This window comes from Hypanus sabinus, chromosome 12 (assembly GCF_030144855.1).
Source record: "Hypanus sabinus isolate sHypSab1 chromosome 12, sHypSab1.hap1, whole genome shotgun sequence".
NCBI classification, from domain to species: domain Eukaryota; kingdom Metazoa; phylum Chordata; class Chondrichthyes; order Myliobatiformes; family Dasyatidae; genus Hypanus; species Hypanus sabinus.
In genome coordinates, this window is record NC_082717.1 from 37047459 (window position 1) to 37064876 (window position 17418).

At 38.1% G+C, this 17418-nt stretch overlaps 1 protein-coding gene across 5 annotated transcripts in view; it reads right to left on the reverse strand.

Annotated features, from left to right (window-relative positions):
- Window positions 1-17418, reverse strand: part of mta3 (metastasis associated 1 family, member 3) — a 192208-nt gene that overhangs the window by 37647 nt on the left and 137143 nt on the right. For 3 of the 5 annotated variants that reach the window (XM_059985758.1, XM_059985761.1, XM_059985760.1), the window contains exons 16-18: window positions 10699-10857; window positions 6443-6478; window positions 2364-2395 (exon numbers count right to left, since the gene is read on the reverse strand). The exons of 1 other annotated variant lie outside the window; for it this stretch is intronic. In XM_059985758.1, the coding sequence (XP_059841741.1) occupies window positions 2364-2395; window positions 6443-6478; window positions 10699-10857 (227 nt within the window). The remainder of the gene's footprint in view (window positions 1-2363; window positions 2396-6442; window positions 6479-10698; window positions 10858-17418) is intronic. One more of the 5 variants, XM_059985759.1, reaches the window with a different exon arrangement.

Genomic DNA, 17418 nt, shown 5'->3' on the forward strand with positions numbered 1-17418 from the left:
ACATTCCCATTAAAGACAAGCATAATTTAAAATTGAAAATGCCAAATTCACTGCCTTTAACTCGACTTAATTGTTCCCTTCACATTATAATCCTAAAGTTCAAAGCACATTTATGATCAAAGTATGTATAACTATATACAACCTTGAGATTCATCTTCTTGGCAGACAAAGAAACCAAAGTGAACCCATTAAAAGACAGTCAAACACCCAATGTGCGAAAAAAGAACAAATCATGCACACAATAAAAGTAACATTTAAAACTAAAGTTCATGAAAGTGAGTCCACAGCCACGAAGCCAGCTCATCGCTGCACCCAGTCCAGGAGCCCATTAGTTGCAGGTCACAACTTCAGTTCAGTACAAAGATGAATAAACATCATGAAACAGCCAGCCTGTCCCTTGCCTCCCACCCTGACAAGCCAACTTTTTCAACCTGTCCTGATACTTAAATCAGCCAAACATCAGCTCATTCCCCACTCCTGAACTTGGGCTCCGCCACTTTGATTCAGCCCCAAATTCGCTCCAGCAATGGCCAAACTTCAGACTGTTCCTTGTCTTCATACCCAAGCCCTGCCACCTGGATCTGGTCCATAACCCAACATTTTCAATCTAGTCCATGCTTAAGTTGACTAAATATTGGCTTGCTCCTCGCTCTCAGGTTCAGGCTCTGCTGCTCCGATTTGGCTCCAATCCAGCTCAGCAATGGTCAACATCGGCTAGTTCCTTGCTCTCAGGCTGTGGTCCCACCACCTCAATTTGACCAGTACCCACTACCTAACTGCACCTTCGAAACGTCAGTTGACACCGCAAAAATGCCAGGTCTTACAGACGGTTCAAAAGCACAACTCTGATAGGGATGTTCCAGGCTATTGATTGTAGTGATCATTATTCGGAAGAAGTGTGATTAATAGAATAGAATAGAATAGTTGGTAGATTTGTTTGCTTCCAGTAAGGCGTAGCTGTGTTTCCTCTCCTTCACTCAGGTGTAATAAGAGCAATAAGATTGTATACATCATTCATCTGAATGAGAAGCTAAATGAATGGGTGAATCAACCAATGGTATCATTTCTAGTTTCTTTTAATGTAGGATTTGCCTATAATTAAATTACAATCTGAGCATTTTTAAACCATCGTACCCCCAACAGAAAGCAGGAAGGCCCTTTCCTTCAGAGTTTAACTTGACCTCAGCTGAACGTGAGCGTGCTTCTAAATTTAGCTCATTAAATTATGGAAACAAACGTTAGGAAGCCAACCACCTGGAATCTGGTACATTCTCTAATCCAAAGAAGAAAGTAGGGCACACCTGGAAGGCAGTTATCATGGCAAATCAGCAGACGCTTTTCAACCTTCTGACAGACCTAATGTGATAACTTATGCAGGTTAAAGCGAAATACCAAAATCCGAAATTCTAATTTTTTTTTGAGCACTGACATAACATTGTAAATGGAAAATTCCACAAGTATCTGGAAACCTTACTAGGTGATGCACAAGTTTAGCGCTCCAGACAGTTCTGAGAAGTAACCTCACATATATAATGAACAGAAGTTAATGAAAAATAGAAAAACACCAGATAAAGTGAAAAATGAAGATTTCGACCATGCATTGAAAGAGTGGATTTGTCAGCGTCAGAATAAACATATGCCGCTTAAAGGATTGCTGATCATGAAACAAGCGAAGATCTATCAAGACAAACTGAAAATTGAAGGTAAGCATGAATATTCAGTAGGCTGGCTGCAGAAATTTAAGAAAAGGGATGACATTAAATTTTTTAAGATTTGTGGTGATAAAGTGTCAGCTGATCATGAAGGAACAGAGAAATTCATTGATGCATTTGCCAAGATCGTCACTGATGGAAATCTAACATGCTGAACGGCAGCATCTACACATACGTGTTATGAACCAGTGTAAGACAAAGGCTGCTTACTGGTACCACAAAAACTCAGAGTCCAGAATGATGGTGATACAAAACAGCAACTGACTGTCCAGCTGGGTAGCTGAAGTGGTAATAGCTTACCTTTCTGATGATTCAATGTACACAGTATTGTTTCATTCACAAAATTATTAAAAGTATTATGTAAAACTACTATCAGGGTATATGCATAAACTGGCTATGTAATGTAAATGGATTTCGTGTTTAGACTTGGGTCCCATCCCCAAAAGTATGTCATCATATAGATGCAAGTATTTCAAAATCCAAAAATATCTCAAATCCAAAACACTTCTGGACCCAACCATTTTAGATAAGAGGTGTTCTATCTATATTCTTAAAATTTTAGTTGCATTCGTTATAATTAAATGAATCAAAACAACCATTTTCTTTGATTAAAACAATTTTTCAGTATTAGAAAGAAAAGATGAAACTTACTATTAAAGTTCCTTGTGTATGACTTGCAATATCTGAAAAACGAACATGTTCAAATTAAGTTTATGCTCTAATCATGCAAAATTTTAATAACAATTGCAACCATTCATATGTGACAATTTTCACCACATTCCAGTTAAATCTTATCAAAAGTCTGTGTCAGGTTTATTAAACAGAAAGTTAATTTCACAACATTTTACTAGCCCATTGTTTTCTCAAGTGTTCAAACTGACAATGACACACCACTTACTGTTTTTGATACTGACAAATGCATTCTTGTCTTTCCCATGCACTGTGGATTCCTGCCCTCAACTACAATTCAGAATCAGGTTAAGCCTAAAAAGAACCCTAAAGTACTTTTTAAAATTGTGTATCAAATATAGAGCCTAATTCCTGTTAACCTACTGTAAGAAATATTCAGACAAAATAATTGTTATCTATTGGATTCAATTACCACTTTCTATATAACTAGGGAATCTGGGATTGAAAGTACAACAACTTTGCCAAAGAAGTCAGAAGTTATCCGAAAGTACGTAGGCAAAACAGCAAGACTCACTTAATCTCAGTGTGATCCTTTCCTTCAATATAGGTTAATAATGTAGATTCTTTTAAGCAATTTTACATAGACTGTGAATTTTACAGACATTTCTTCATTGAGTCTTACTGTTTAGCATATCAGAAGGATTGTGTATAGGCTGTTAATGCATGATTACACTTAAACTGAAACATTAGCTGTTACAGTGTTGCTTATTAACTGATAGCTCTATGGGAATTAACTTGGTCAACAGAAGATAACATAGTATGATTGTAAAGTTATACCTGAACCATTAGGTTGAACTTGGACAATAAGTTTAACAATTTATTTTGCTAAGGGTGAATCACTGCAGAAGCTGAGAGTGGAACTGCCCCAGCGTGATGGCTTTTCCACTTTTAAAAACTTTCCACACACAGGTTTCCTGTCATCATTGTTCTGTAGTTCATTTAAATACAATCCCTCCTATATCCTGATAGTTACTGATTCCTCCTGTATCCCAATAGTTACTGATAACTAGTCTTAAATAGGATCTGTTTATCCAGATGTAGAATTCTGTTAGCTGGCTGATCCCCATTCCATGCTTGGTGTTGGCCTCTTGTGCCATACCCCTTGACGTGGTACCTTATGGAATGCCTTTTCAACACCATGCACAGCAAAAAACATTTTGCAATGAAATTGCAATGTATATTGACCTCACTGGTACAATGTATTCAAATATTCACCATCTGTTTGAATAATCTATCAGATTTAAAACCTGCTCCTCAAACTCAAAGAAAGCGTGCAGATTCCAAATATTCTTGGTGTTATAACCATCAAGACTAGGAAGTTTCCTTTATAGAAACATAGAAAACGTACAGCACAATAGAGGCCCTTTGGCCCACAAAGCTGTGCCGAAAATGGCCCTACCTTAGAACTACCTAGGCTTTACCCATAGACCTCTATTTTTCTAAGCTCCATGTACCCATCCAGGAGTCTCTTAAATGACCCTATCATTTCTGCCACCACTGCTGCCACCGGCAGCCCATTCCACGCATCCACCACTCTCTGCCTAAAAAAAACCTACCCCTGAAATCTCTATGCCTACTTCCAAGCACTTTAAAACTATGCCCTCTCGTGCTAGCCATTTCAACCCTGAGGAAAAGCCTCTGACTTTATGGATTAAGTATTAGCTGCCTTACATCATGTTTATGACATTCTCAATGTTGATAGTTCTGTGCAAAGATAAATATAGTCTCCAACCATCCTTGCAATTTTAAATCTGGGAGCCAACTATCACCGCCAAGCTGGTTTGTCTGAGTAGCAATTGATTTCTGTTGACTTGCTCTACTCATTGAAGACAAGCATGCCAATTGCCTTCTTCACCAATCTGTCTGTCTGTGTCACTACTGTTAAGGAACTATGTATTTCTAACCCCAGGCCTCTCTGTTCTACAACATTCCCCAACTCTACAATGTATGTTCAAGTCCTGTCCTGCTTTAACCAACCAAAATACACTTGTGACTTAAGTTTCATCTGTTATTTCTTGGCCCATTTGAAAAGAAACATTGAAATTGAAATAATAGGGATTGCCAGAGTAGAGAATACAGCAGTTTTCTATCAGAAAATTTGATTGAAGCAACACGTTACAGAACTACAGTATTTATATGTAAACATGGATTGTTTATGGGATTACATGGGTTTATCAGTAGGATATTTAAGGGTTTGCTGCTCTAGTCTTATTTTCTGACCACTTTACTTATTTTTTACTTTACTTGATCATTACTGTTTGCCTTTGATTTTTGTCTTGGTAAAATGACCATTTTTCTATTCTAGGTATGATTTTAATGAATAAAATTTGTTTGCAATAAATCCTCTTTAAAGATTGATAAAGATCTCTTACACCAAAGTGTTAGATGTTATAGGTGTAGCTGCAATTCTTTTATTTAAATCGGCAGCAGATGGGATGTTTCTCTTTTATATTCCATATCAGTGGGGCAACTTCAAAACATTTAATCAACATTTAGAGAATATGTAAATTTTGATGATTCCTTTGAACGAGCTATGAGCAAAAGAGAGTTAAATGTGAATATTCATGTTGTAAGAGGAAGAAATCTCTTTCTAGACCAGGGGTGGGCAAACTTTTTGACTTGAGGGCCACAAAGGGTTCTAAAATTTGACAGGGGGGCCGGACCAGGAGCAGATGGACGGAGTGTTTTGGTAATACACCTCATAAGAGAAAATAAAATATCATGGGATATGTAGAAAACATGTGCTTTAATTTCAATTGAAAATGAACAAATGCATTACAACAAAATATCTGTCTTTGAAGTCCCATGGTATTTAGCTATTTATTGAAATGACTTTTAAAACACTGAAAATTAAATGAATAAAATACAGCTTTTTAAATAGTAACAGTTATTATTTTAAAGCACTGAAAATTGTTACCCTTCAAGATATTATCATCATCACTCTCCTCCTGACTGTCTTTATTTCAAAAATGATAGGAGATGCAGGTCTACTTGTCCTGCTCCTTCTTATTCAATTGTCCCCTGTGCCAAAACTCAACAACGACCAGCCAGTATGCGGAGCGCGTTATTTGATCTGGAGCGCATTTTTTATTTTGAGAATGTACGTGCACCTGCGCACTACTCATGTCCATCATTTAACAGAAATGACATGTAACATGTAAGGCGTATTGAAAAAAATATTTTCAAATGCATTTTTTACATAACACAATGAATAAACTTATTTTTAATTTCAGTGGGAACAGTGTTGTTGGTCTCCCTTTTTAGCCAGCGCATCAAAGTCTGGATTTAGTTTGGTTGTGGCGATTCTCAGGATGGATCTGAGATGTTGGTCAGTTAACTTGGATCTGTGGCTGGCTTTGTTGATGTTCATGACGCTGAACGCCTGTTCACACAAATAGGTCGAGCCGAACAAAGAGTAAAGCGCAAATGTGGAGTAATACGCTGCACCTCAACAAAGGTCAATGTGTAGCGGTGTGCTACATGCAGCGCTAAAATTACGACACGGAGTCGGTAACTGCAGTCGAAAAAAAAAACTTTATTCGAAATCCCCAGCCTAACTTTTAAGCCTCCCTCAACCTGCCCCCCTGCGCAGAGGCTCCAAAGCTCTGTGCTCGCAAATCCCCGCAGGCTATCTCCCGTAGCCGGAACGCTGGCTAATTGTGAGCCGGTTCGGATGTGCCAGGAAATGGGTCGCCACAAATGTATATAGAATGCGTCATCTATTGGGAAAACGCCAGAGTTGCGGGGGAAAACCGTTAACAAGGTTTATTAATATAATTTCATCAAGTTCTGCGGGCCGGATTAAAAAGTTTAACGGACCGCATATGGCCCGTGGGCCGTAGTTTGCCCATGCCTGTTCTAGACCACTTCATGAAAAACCCAGGCATCACTTGCATGCTCAGGCATGCAATATCATCCAACTTGTTTGGAATTCATAACAGTATTAGTGCAAAAAGCATACACAGAAAATAATCTCTCTATTTGTAAATAATCGTGTCACTCACACCAACTAGAAATACATTAACATTGTGGCATCTTACCCCTATAAGGCGTCAAAAGTCGCTTTTTCACATTCCCTGATAATAACAAATAAAAATCATTTATAAGAACTTCACATTATTTGCAGTTAGTTACAGCTTCTGAATTAACAAAAATTGTATATTTTTGCCAGTTCTAAATCACACAAAATTAGTTTGAGTGGTCAGAACTTCCCTTCTGTTATCAGATTTCTGAACAGTCAAAGAACAGTACCTCATACTTTTGCTTTTCTTTTTGTACTTTCTTTTTACATATCCTTATTGTAATTTATAGAAATTTTAAAATATTGCACTGTATTGCTGCGACAAAAAAACAAATTTCATGACATACGTCAATGATAATAAACCCGATTCAGATTCTTTACACATTATATTGAAGTAATTTCATTCATCTGTAACCTGGGGGGGACTTGGAAAATTTGTCATGATGGCCAAGACTGATTAAATGAGCACAGGAATATATGTTTAGAGAAAACAGGCACCATGGTCAGTTCCATGATGGAAGTGTGGTCTATTTACATATGTCAAATCAGAAACAAATGGATGAATTTAAAACCAGACACTTAATCAAAGCTCTTTTGGCTGGAGATGAACAAATATTCTCAAACCAAAGACAGAAGATGTTGGATAAACTCTGCAGGTTAGGTATGATATATGGAAAGAGAAACACAGGTCATCATTTAACCTGAAGATCCTTCATTAGAACTGGGAAGTGGATAAAGACGTTTGTTATAAGTTACAGAGAAATCAAGGGAAGAAGTGGATAGGATAAAGGAAGCATTACTGGTTGAGTTAGGCTGGAGTTTGCCAGTTCAGGAAGGAATCTTGTCAATGGGTTAGGGGAAGTGAAAAATGTCAAGAAAGGATGTGAAAAAGCAGTATTTATGGAGAAAGAAAGCAGAAGGAATATTTATTTTTCAACAAAACAGACTAGTTCTGATACAAATTTTGTCAACTATGATTGATGAGGAAAGGAAATTTAAGTTCTTGTCAGCAGGCTAGACATGGAAGAACATGTAGAATGAAATAAAGTCTTTAAAGGAAATTGTGTGCATGGAATTAACATCTGCGACAGTTCCATGAGTCAGTGGGCCTGTAATGGATATTGGATATTAACCCATCCCCTGAGATACAGACAGAGAAGTCCAGAAGGGGAAGAGAAATTTCAGAATAAGAGCTATTTAAGAATTGTCAGCAACATATTGTAATTTTCAAGTTTTGCATAAGTACAGGAAACAACACCAGCACAGTCATCAGTGCAACAGCAAACGGGTTGAGGAAGGTGTTGGGTAGGACTGAAACACAGTCCTACGATTTTCAAGAATTGAGAAGCATAGATTGTACCTACAAAAGTTCCCATTATCACAATCTGGGTAAAATGAATTACATTTAAAGGAAGTTGTTCAATATGAGGACAAGTTCAGCCAAATGAATGAGAGTGGTTGTAGAGGGACCGACTTTCAGCTAGCCACAGAAAATGAAAATGCACAAACTAAAGATGTGTGGTAAGAGGAACTCATTTAAACATTTCAATCAAAAGTCCTTTGTTAGACATGTGTATCACATTACATTTTTACAGGTGCATATTTTATTCAAAAACTTGGCAATTTTTAAACTCAAAGAATTTCTAAGGCTAACTTATGTAGATGTACATGAACAACATACCTAGGCCCTAGAAATTTGTTCTTCCCCGGAAAGAAGTATTAAGCCAGTGATCTGTAGTAGGCTGGAGAAGCTACCACTTCCAAATTCAATGCTTAGTCTTGTTTCTACAGGAGTAAGTCCCATGTACAGGATCAAATGCTATGCTATCTAATAGAAGGTGTCATCCCAGATATGTGAAGAAAACATATACAAATATTGCAATAGTAATAGAATATTATTTTAACATATTTTACCTTACCAAATCAACTCAGTTTCTCATTCAACATGCACACTTTCCAGTGGAACTGGATGACTCTTCAAACAGTATAATCCTTGTACAGAAACAGACAGCCAAACGCCAAGATTACCCTAGACACCAAATAACTCATTCAACTTCAGATCGTTCCAGCAGGTCGCTTCTAGTGGTGCATATATCCATTCAAAAAATATTATAGGCAGGTCCTGTTTAACAAACTTACTGGAGTTCTTTGAAGCTATAACAAGCACAGTGGACAGAGGGGAACAGATGGACATTACTTACTTGGGATTGCCAGAAGGTGTTCGATAAAGTGCTGCATAAAAGACTTATCCATAAGGTAAGGATGCATAGAGTTGGGCGTGATGTTTTAGCTATGGGTAGATGGTTGGTTAACTAATAGAAAGCAGAGAACTGGGATACATGGGTGTTACTCTGGTTGACAGTCAGTGGTGAGTGGTGTACCGCAGGAGTTGGTGCTGGGCCCATAATTGTTCACGATATACATTAACGATCTGAAAGAGGGGACCGAGTGTAGTGTATCAAAGTTTGCTGATGACACTAAATTGAGTGGAAAAGCAAAATTGTGCAGAAGATGCAGAGTCTGCAGAGAGATATAGATAGGTTAAGTGAGTGGGCAAGGGTCTGACAGATGGAGTATGATGTTGGTAATTGTGAGGTCATCCACTTAGGAAGGAAAAATTGAAGATCACATTATTATTTAAATGGTAAAAAACTGCAGCATGCTGCTGTGCATAAGGACTTGGGAGTGCTTGTGCTTGAATCACAAAAGGTTGGTTTGCAGGTGCAGCAGTCTATCAAGAATGCAAATGGAATGTTGGCCTTCATTGCTAGAGGGATTGAATTTAAGAACAGGGAGGTTATGCTGCAACTGTACCAGATATTGGTGAGGCTGCACTTGGAGTACTGCACTCAGTTCTGGTCTCCTTACTTCAGGAAGGATATACTGGCTTTGGAGGCAGTGCAGATGTGGTTCACCAGGTTGATTCCGGAGATGACGGGGTTAGAGTATGAGGAGAGATTGAATTGCCTGGGTCTATACTTGCTGGAATTCAGAGGAGATCTTATAGAAACAGATAAAATTATGAGAGGAATAGATAAGATAGAGGCAGGAAAGCTGTTTCCACTGATAGGTGAGACTAAAACAAAGGGACATAGGCTCAAGATTTGGGGGTGCAGATTTAGGACAGAGGTGAGGAGAAACTGCTTTTCCCAGAGGGTGGTGAATCTGTGGAATTCTGTGCCCAATGAAGCAGTGGAGTAAACCTCAGTAAATATATTTAAGACAAGGTTGAATAAATTTTTTGCATTGTAGGGCAATTAAGGGTTATGGAGAAAAGGTAAGTAGGTGGAGATGAATCCAAGGCCAGATCAGCCATGATCTTATTGAATGACAGAGCAGGCTTGATGGGCCAGATGGCCTACTCCTGCTCCTATTTCTTATGTTCACCAATCTTTCAAATGTATGCTGCAAGGAAACTGCAATGAAATAACATTACGACCTCAGAGACTATCATACTAGAGTAAGAACTCTAAATTGCAGTTTCTCCTACAAAACTTGTTAAGGTGATGAGTTTCAGTTTATTTTATTACCAGTATTAAAATGGCAACTTTGAAAGCACGCAAGTTGTTCCATGTGCAATAATGAACCATAGGTCTGCTATTCTAGTAGAAGTGGGAGGAATTTCCATTTAATTATAAAATGATAATTACAAGAAATTTATTCAAAGACTAAATCTCATTCAAAGTAATCCAGCAGGCTAATTATTATAATTTGATTACTACTACTATTTATAGAGCACTTTTCATACGAAGTATTTTACAATGGATTTCCCGAAACATAACATTAAAATGATGTCCAGGACCGTAGCCCATTACTCATTTGGACCCATCTTTGAGTTCATTAGAGTGACAAGTGATCACACAAGGCTCTAAGGGGACATGACAGTGTAAAGGATCAGCATGATGATGCAGTAGGCTTGAGGTACTGCACAATTCTGCTGTAGCTAGTTAGAATTGTAAATGTTTACGTTCTTATAATGATTTCCTCATGGCCACAAGGATTTCCTCTGGGTGCTCTGGTCTCCTCCTCCTAACCATGTGGGTTAGTTGGTTAATTGGTCACATGGGTTTAATTAGCTCATTGGGCTGAAAGAGTCTGCATTGGACTGGAAGGGCCTGATACCATGCTGCAACTATAAATAATTAAAACTATCAAATCCTCCATAAAACTGAGGAAATGGGAGCAGACAACAATTCAGAAATAAGATATTGTATTTGTCACTTGTTAGGTTGTATAATTTTACAATATCATATTAAACTGTGTCATTAAACTAACCATCCACACCATTTTGCTGGGTGTAGCTTCGTTTTCCTAGAATAGTTGGAGAGCCGTGGTTTTGAATCGTAAATAGCCGTTTTGGTGATTGACTTGAGTTCCCAGAAGTGATGCTTGGTACAGTTCTGAACACCTTTGGCTTTACAGCAGGATGCACTTCTGTAAGTTAAAAGACAATGTAAAATATAATCAGGCAACAAGAAGAATTGAAAGAGCAACAAAAAGTCCAATTAACAGAAACATATTTTATAAACTGCTTTTGTTTCCTGGTTAGATGGTTCTAATAAAAGTACAATTAACATAGGAGCAACTTTTTCCAACTTATTAAGTCCATATTGGCCCCATGCAGAAGCAATGTAGTTGTTTCATTCCCCTGCAGTCTGTTCATAGCCCTACAAATATTTATTTTTTAAAGTATTGTTCTGCCTCAATCTCAGTTTGAGTTGCATTATCTCCTACAAAGGATGCACAGCAGAAAATTTTAGCACTGTAATGAATGTCTGTGCATAAACCAGATCTCTTTCAAAATAATGCATTCAAATGCCTATGATATGTTCAGTTTAGGCAAATGCAAAGACCTTTACACATATGATCATACTTGTACAAATTCTCTCAAACACTTTGAAGGTCAATTTCAACTTTGCTGACTTTTCTATCTAAAACAATGTCAGTTATAATAATTTCCATTTTTCTTCAGATCCATGGCACCTCCTATGCTTCAAGCCTTATGTAACCTGCAGAAACAAAATCTAACATCTAGATCCTGCTTTAACACCATCCTCAACATTTTTCTTTACAGATATCAGATTCGATTTATAGTATTTTGTCCCAAAAAATATATTCTGAGGATAAACAAGGTCTTTACACTTTTAAGCAAAGAGAAGCTAGGGGAATCTATGCAAAATAAAACTGGCAGAATACCATAGGGATTAATCAATACAATATGATACAGGATGAAGAGAAAGATTACCATTCACCTTGCTTGGTTGGGAAAGGTTCAAAAATAAGAATTGTTATGATTAAAGTGGGGCATTAGAGAGGTGATTAAAATTAAAGAATTGGTACTGCATAGGTAGGAATATTTCAGCCCAGTCTTCCATTGAGAAGTTAGCAGATCTGTTTGGGTCAATTGACTCATATATATTTAACAGAGCATAATCTCAAGATTCCTGGGCACGGCCTAGAGCCAGCCACACAGTCCAACAGCTTGGAGTTCAGTGGCCCAGACTGCCAAGCTTTGAGGCCGGGAGATCTACCTGTTCAGCCTACACCAGGTAGATTAGAATTTAGTATTGATCTTTCTTTAACTTCCTAATGATCTTTCTCCCCACCTTCCAGTCATTCAGTGACAGCTTGGTGGCAAAGGCTCACTGGCTGTCAAACCCATGGTGGAGGCAGAGTTGACCTGATACACTAAGAGAGTCTCTGCCAAATACTGGTCTTTTCTGATCAGCTTAAATTGGCCTCCCAATGCAACCCAAGATCACACTGGGGGCCAAAAAGCATGTTCTGAGGGTAAGTACCTCGTGAGCTAAGGCTGTTAGCAGAAGATCCAGAATATTTACAGGGGTGACAAGACCTACAAGCAGGGAGAACAGGAGAAATGAGTTATTGAGTGCATTGTCAAAGATTATAATTGATGTGGAAATCATGTTGCATTTATCAGTACGCAATAAAAGGAAAGTGGAATGAATGGTTTTGGGAACAACAAGCAATAAGGATGAGGAAAACTACTGCAAAGGAAGATTATCACAAAATGGATAAAAATAGTGTGTTTTCAATTTCCAATGTCTATTGACATTATTAAGCTCCTATTCTCATACTGCTATTACTCTAACACATCATGGCAACTGTGATTATTCCTACTATCGATTTGTCCCCATCACAATTTCCTACTCTCCTAAGTAATTGCATAGATCATATTGATATGCTGCACGTGGAATGTGCTTCTGAGAGTTCAACTTAATTTAGGGATTTTTGTTCAATCTAATCTGAGTATTTGACACAGAAAATATTTTACATATCAATTGGATATATCTTTAAACCTGCTCTCCCGTGAAAAGAAATGACCCACCACTGATGTTGCTGGTATTGCAGAGCACTTACTTTGTTTGTTTTGTCCAGTCACACACCACCACACCGCCCACCCCACATCTCCACAGTTGTATATTCCTCACTCTTCCAGGCCCCTACATTCAAACACTTTCCTATATACCTCTCCACCTTGCTAACTCTCTCCCTTAATTCAAAATTCTTCTTACATCTAATTTACCGTTTGTTACTGTTCACCAAGGTGGATTTTTCTGTAGATTTATTGTTACCCTAAATGAAGTTGTAAGTCGAATGTGCTCTTACTGTCCCCCACCATGAGCACATTTAGATTACACCAAATTCATTTATCCTCAACTAAAGGTTGAAGATATTAAGGATCTTTAAATGCATACTGGAAAAAGGGGGAGATGTCAGAGTAAATTGGTGAGGGGAGGATGGGAAGGAGGACAAGCTAGAAGGTGATAGGTGAAGTCATGTGGTAGGAAAGGTAAAGGACTGAAGAATGAACCTGTCATGAGAGCAGAGTGGACCACAGGAGAAAGTATGAGGGGGTGGGGAGTGTACACCAGGGATTGATTGTAGGCAGTTGAGGAGAAGAGAGGCCAGAGTGAGTATGAAAGAAGAGGGAAGGGAGAGGGGAAAAGAAAAAGAGAGAAAAAACATAACAAATAAATATTAAAAAAAAGGAAAGAAAAGAAATGCTAGAGAAACTTGGTCAGTCAGACAATGTATGTGGGAGGAGGGAACAGTGGATAGTTTGAGTCAGAGATCATTCTTAATGTCTACTGGAATCCCATTTAGATTATGCCAAACTCACCCTCAACTATTACGCAATTATAGTTTTTTGACATGCCTTTGGCAACTATACAGTACATGAAAACTTCGATTTAAATACCAAAACACTTGCCCAATAAAATAAGCTCAACTTACTCCAACTCTATAAGGTAATAGATAATAGAAACAATTTTATTGCTTGTACCCTGTCAAAGGGAATTCTTATTTGAACTTATTTAAATTGTGAAATTTCTGAATGAATGATAAAGATATAGTGAACAGAACTAAATGACAAATATATTTTTGGCTTGAGGATGAATGTCAATACAGTATTCTTTTTTTCTAAAGGTTTCTATTCTTGGCATTGCAGTCCATAAGACCATGACATTGGACCAGAATTAGGCCATTCGGCTCATTGAGTCTGCCCACCTTTCCATCATGGCTGATTTATTAGCCCTCTCAACCCATTCTGCTGTAACCTTTGACGCTCTGATTAATCAAGAATCAAACTCTGCTTTAAATGTAAACAATGACTTCTCCTGCATAGCCTCTGAGGCAATGAATTCCACAGTTTCCCCACCCTCTGGCTAAAGAAATTCCTCCCCAACTCTGTTCTGAATGGATGTCCCTCTATTGTGAAGCTCTGCCCTCTGTTCCTAGACACCCCCACTATAGGAAACATCCTCTCCACATCCACTGAGTACAGGCCTTGAGCTATCAAATAGTCCTCTGTATGTTAACCATTTCATTCCTAGAATCATTGCCATGGAATGACAATGGAACCTCTCCAATACGAGCACACCTTTTTATTTTGGATAAATGGCCCAAAACTGCTCATACTCCAAATGTGGTCTGACCAATGTATTGTAAATCCCCAACATTACATTCTTATTTTATATTCTAGTCCCCCTGAGATGTATGCTAACGTTGCATGTGCCTTCCTTACCACTCACTCAACTGGCAAGTTAACCTTTAGGGAACTCTGCACAAGAAAGGCCAAGTCCTTTTGCACCTCTGATTTCTGAATTTTCTCCCAGTTTAGAAAATAGTCTATGCCTTTATTCCTTCTACCAGAATGCATGATCATACACTTCCCTCTACTTTATTCCATCAACCACTTCTTTGCCTATTCTAATCTGTCTCAGTCCTTCTGCAGTCTCCCTGCTTCCTTAACACTACCTGTTCTCCACCTATCTTCATATTGTCTGCAAACTGGACCACAAAGCCATCAATTCCATCATCCAAATCAGTGGCATATAACGTGAAAAGAAATGTTTCCAACACCAACCCCTGCAAACCACCAATAGTCACCAACAGCCAACTAGAAAAGACTCCCTTTATTCCCACTCTTTGCCTCCTGCCAGTCAGCCACTCTTCTATCCATGCTCGTATACTTCCTGTAAAACCATGGGCTCTTAATTGTTTAGCAGCATTACGTATGTCACCTTGTCAAAGGCAAACCTAACTAAACAACATTCACCATCTCTCCTTTGTCTATATTGTTTGTTACTTCCTAAAAGAATTCCAACAGATTTCCCATTTTGGAAACCACGCTGACTTTGTCCTATATTATCAGGTGACTCCAAGTACCTGAAATCTCATCGTGAATAATGGATTATTAACAACCCCCCAACCACTGAAGTCAAGCGAATTGGCCTATAGTTTCCTTTCATCGCCCTCCTTCCCTTTTTAAAGAGTGGAGTTGCATTTGCAATTTTTCAGTTCTCTAGAACTATTACAGAATCTAGTGATTCTAGATTCACTCCTAATGCCTCCACAATTTCTTCAGCAACCTCTTTTCAGAACGCTGGAGCATTGCCCATCTGGTCCAGCTGTTTTTTCATCCCCCAAGCACCTTCTCCTTAGTAATAGCAACTACACACACTTCTGGTCCTTGATGCTCTCACATTTCTGGCACACTGCAAGCGTCTTCCACAGTGAAGACTGATGCAAAATAAGTATTAAGTTCATATGCCATCTCTTTGTCCCCATTACCACTTTTCCAGGGCTGTTTCCTATCAGTCCAATATCCACTCTTACCTCTGCTTTATATACCTTACTTTATACTTTACCTTACTACTTATATATCTAAGAAACTTTTAATTTTCTATTTTACATTCTTGGCTAGAAAACCTTATATTTCATCTTTTCTCTCCTTATGGCTTTTTATTTCCCTTCTATTGGTTCATAAAAGCTTCTCAATCCTTTAATTTCCCAATAATTTTTGTAATATTATAGACTCTTCTCTTTTCCTTTATGCTGTATTTGACTTCCCTTGTCAGTCACGATTGCATCATCCTGCCTTTAAAATAGTTCTTCATTTTTGTGATGCACCTATCTTACACCTTCCAAACTGGTCCCAGAAACTCCAGCCACTGCTATTCTGCTGTCATCCCCACTAATGTCCCCTTCCAATCAACTTTGGCCAGGTCCCCTTTCATGCCTCTGTAATTCTCTTTACTCCATTGTAATACTGATACATTTGACTTTAGCTTCTCCCTCTCAAACTGCAGGGTGAATTCTATCATATTATGATCACTGCCTCCTAAGAGTACCTTTACCTTAAAGTCCCTAATCAAATCTGGCTCATTACACAACACCCAACCAGATCAGCTGATTTCATAGTGGGCTCGACTTCAAGCTGCTCTAACAAGTTATCTGGTAGGCATTCTTCAAATTCCCTCTCTTGGGATCTAGCACCAACCTAATTTTCCCAATCTACCTGCATATTTAAATCCCAAGGGATTATTGTAACATTGCTCTTTTTACAGCCATTTCTATCTACTTTGTAATTTGTACCCCACATTATGGCTATTTGGAGGACTATATATAACTCCCATTGGGTCTGTTTACCCTAGTAGATTTTTACACATTACCAATAAAGTTTTTACATCATCAGCTCATATATCACCTTTCTAAGGATTGATTTAAATATCTTTTTACCAACCTACTCCATCCTCTCTGCCTACTTGCCTATCCTTTTAATATAATGCATATCCAGTCATATTTGTTACATGTGCAAAAAATACATTCATAAAACAAAAATTTCCCCACAGAGAATGAATACATTAATAACTTTAACTCTTTGGGAGAGGGAGAAGTGGGGCCAAGTGCCCTCTTCTTGCTACTACAAATTAGCAGGAGGTGCAGAAGCCTTAGGTCCTACCAAGATCAGGAACAGTCATTACCCTTGAACCATCAGGCTCCTGAACTGGTGTGCATAACTTCAATCAGCACTATTAAGAACTGCTTCTATGATTAACAGATGCACTCTCAAGGACTCTTTACATCTTAAGTTTGCAGTATTAGTTATTTACATAGCTTGTTTTCTTTTGCACATTAGTCATTTGTCAGTCTTTGTCTATTTTAGTGAAGTTTTTTTTTTGCAAATTCTATTTTATTTCTTTTTTTCCTGTAGATACCTGCAAAGAAAAAGAATCTCAAGGTTGTATATGGTAACATATATTTACTTAGATAATAAATTAACTTTGAACTTCAAAGGAAGTGGAAAATAAGACCAGATTTGTGGTATCCCTAAACCTGTTGTGCTAAAAGTTTTGCTTTAAATGTCTAAGTACTCTGTTGACTAGTATGTTATCATTTCCCCAATAGTAAAATGAGAAAATACAAGAATGAATATACATGAGAAAGGATCTAGTATGTGACAAATGAACTCTTCTTGGGCTTCCAGCTGGGTACAGGTATTGATTTTAACCAATGTTTCAACGTCAAACTCTGCCATCTGTATCAGGCATGATGCCTAGGCATATCTAGCCTGGTGGTATATATCCTCCTGTCGTCCATCCCTCTTGATTGGTTAGTCCTCATCCAATCAGGTTTCTGTTGTCTCACCTTTTTTACAATCAAATTCCAGTTCCTACGTAGAGTGAGTTG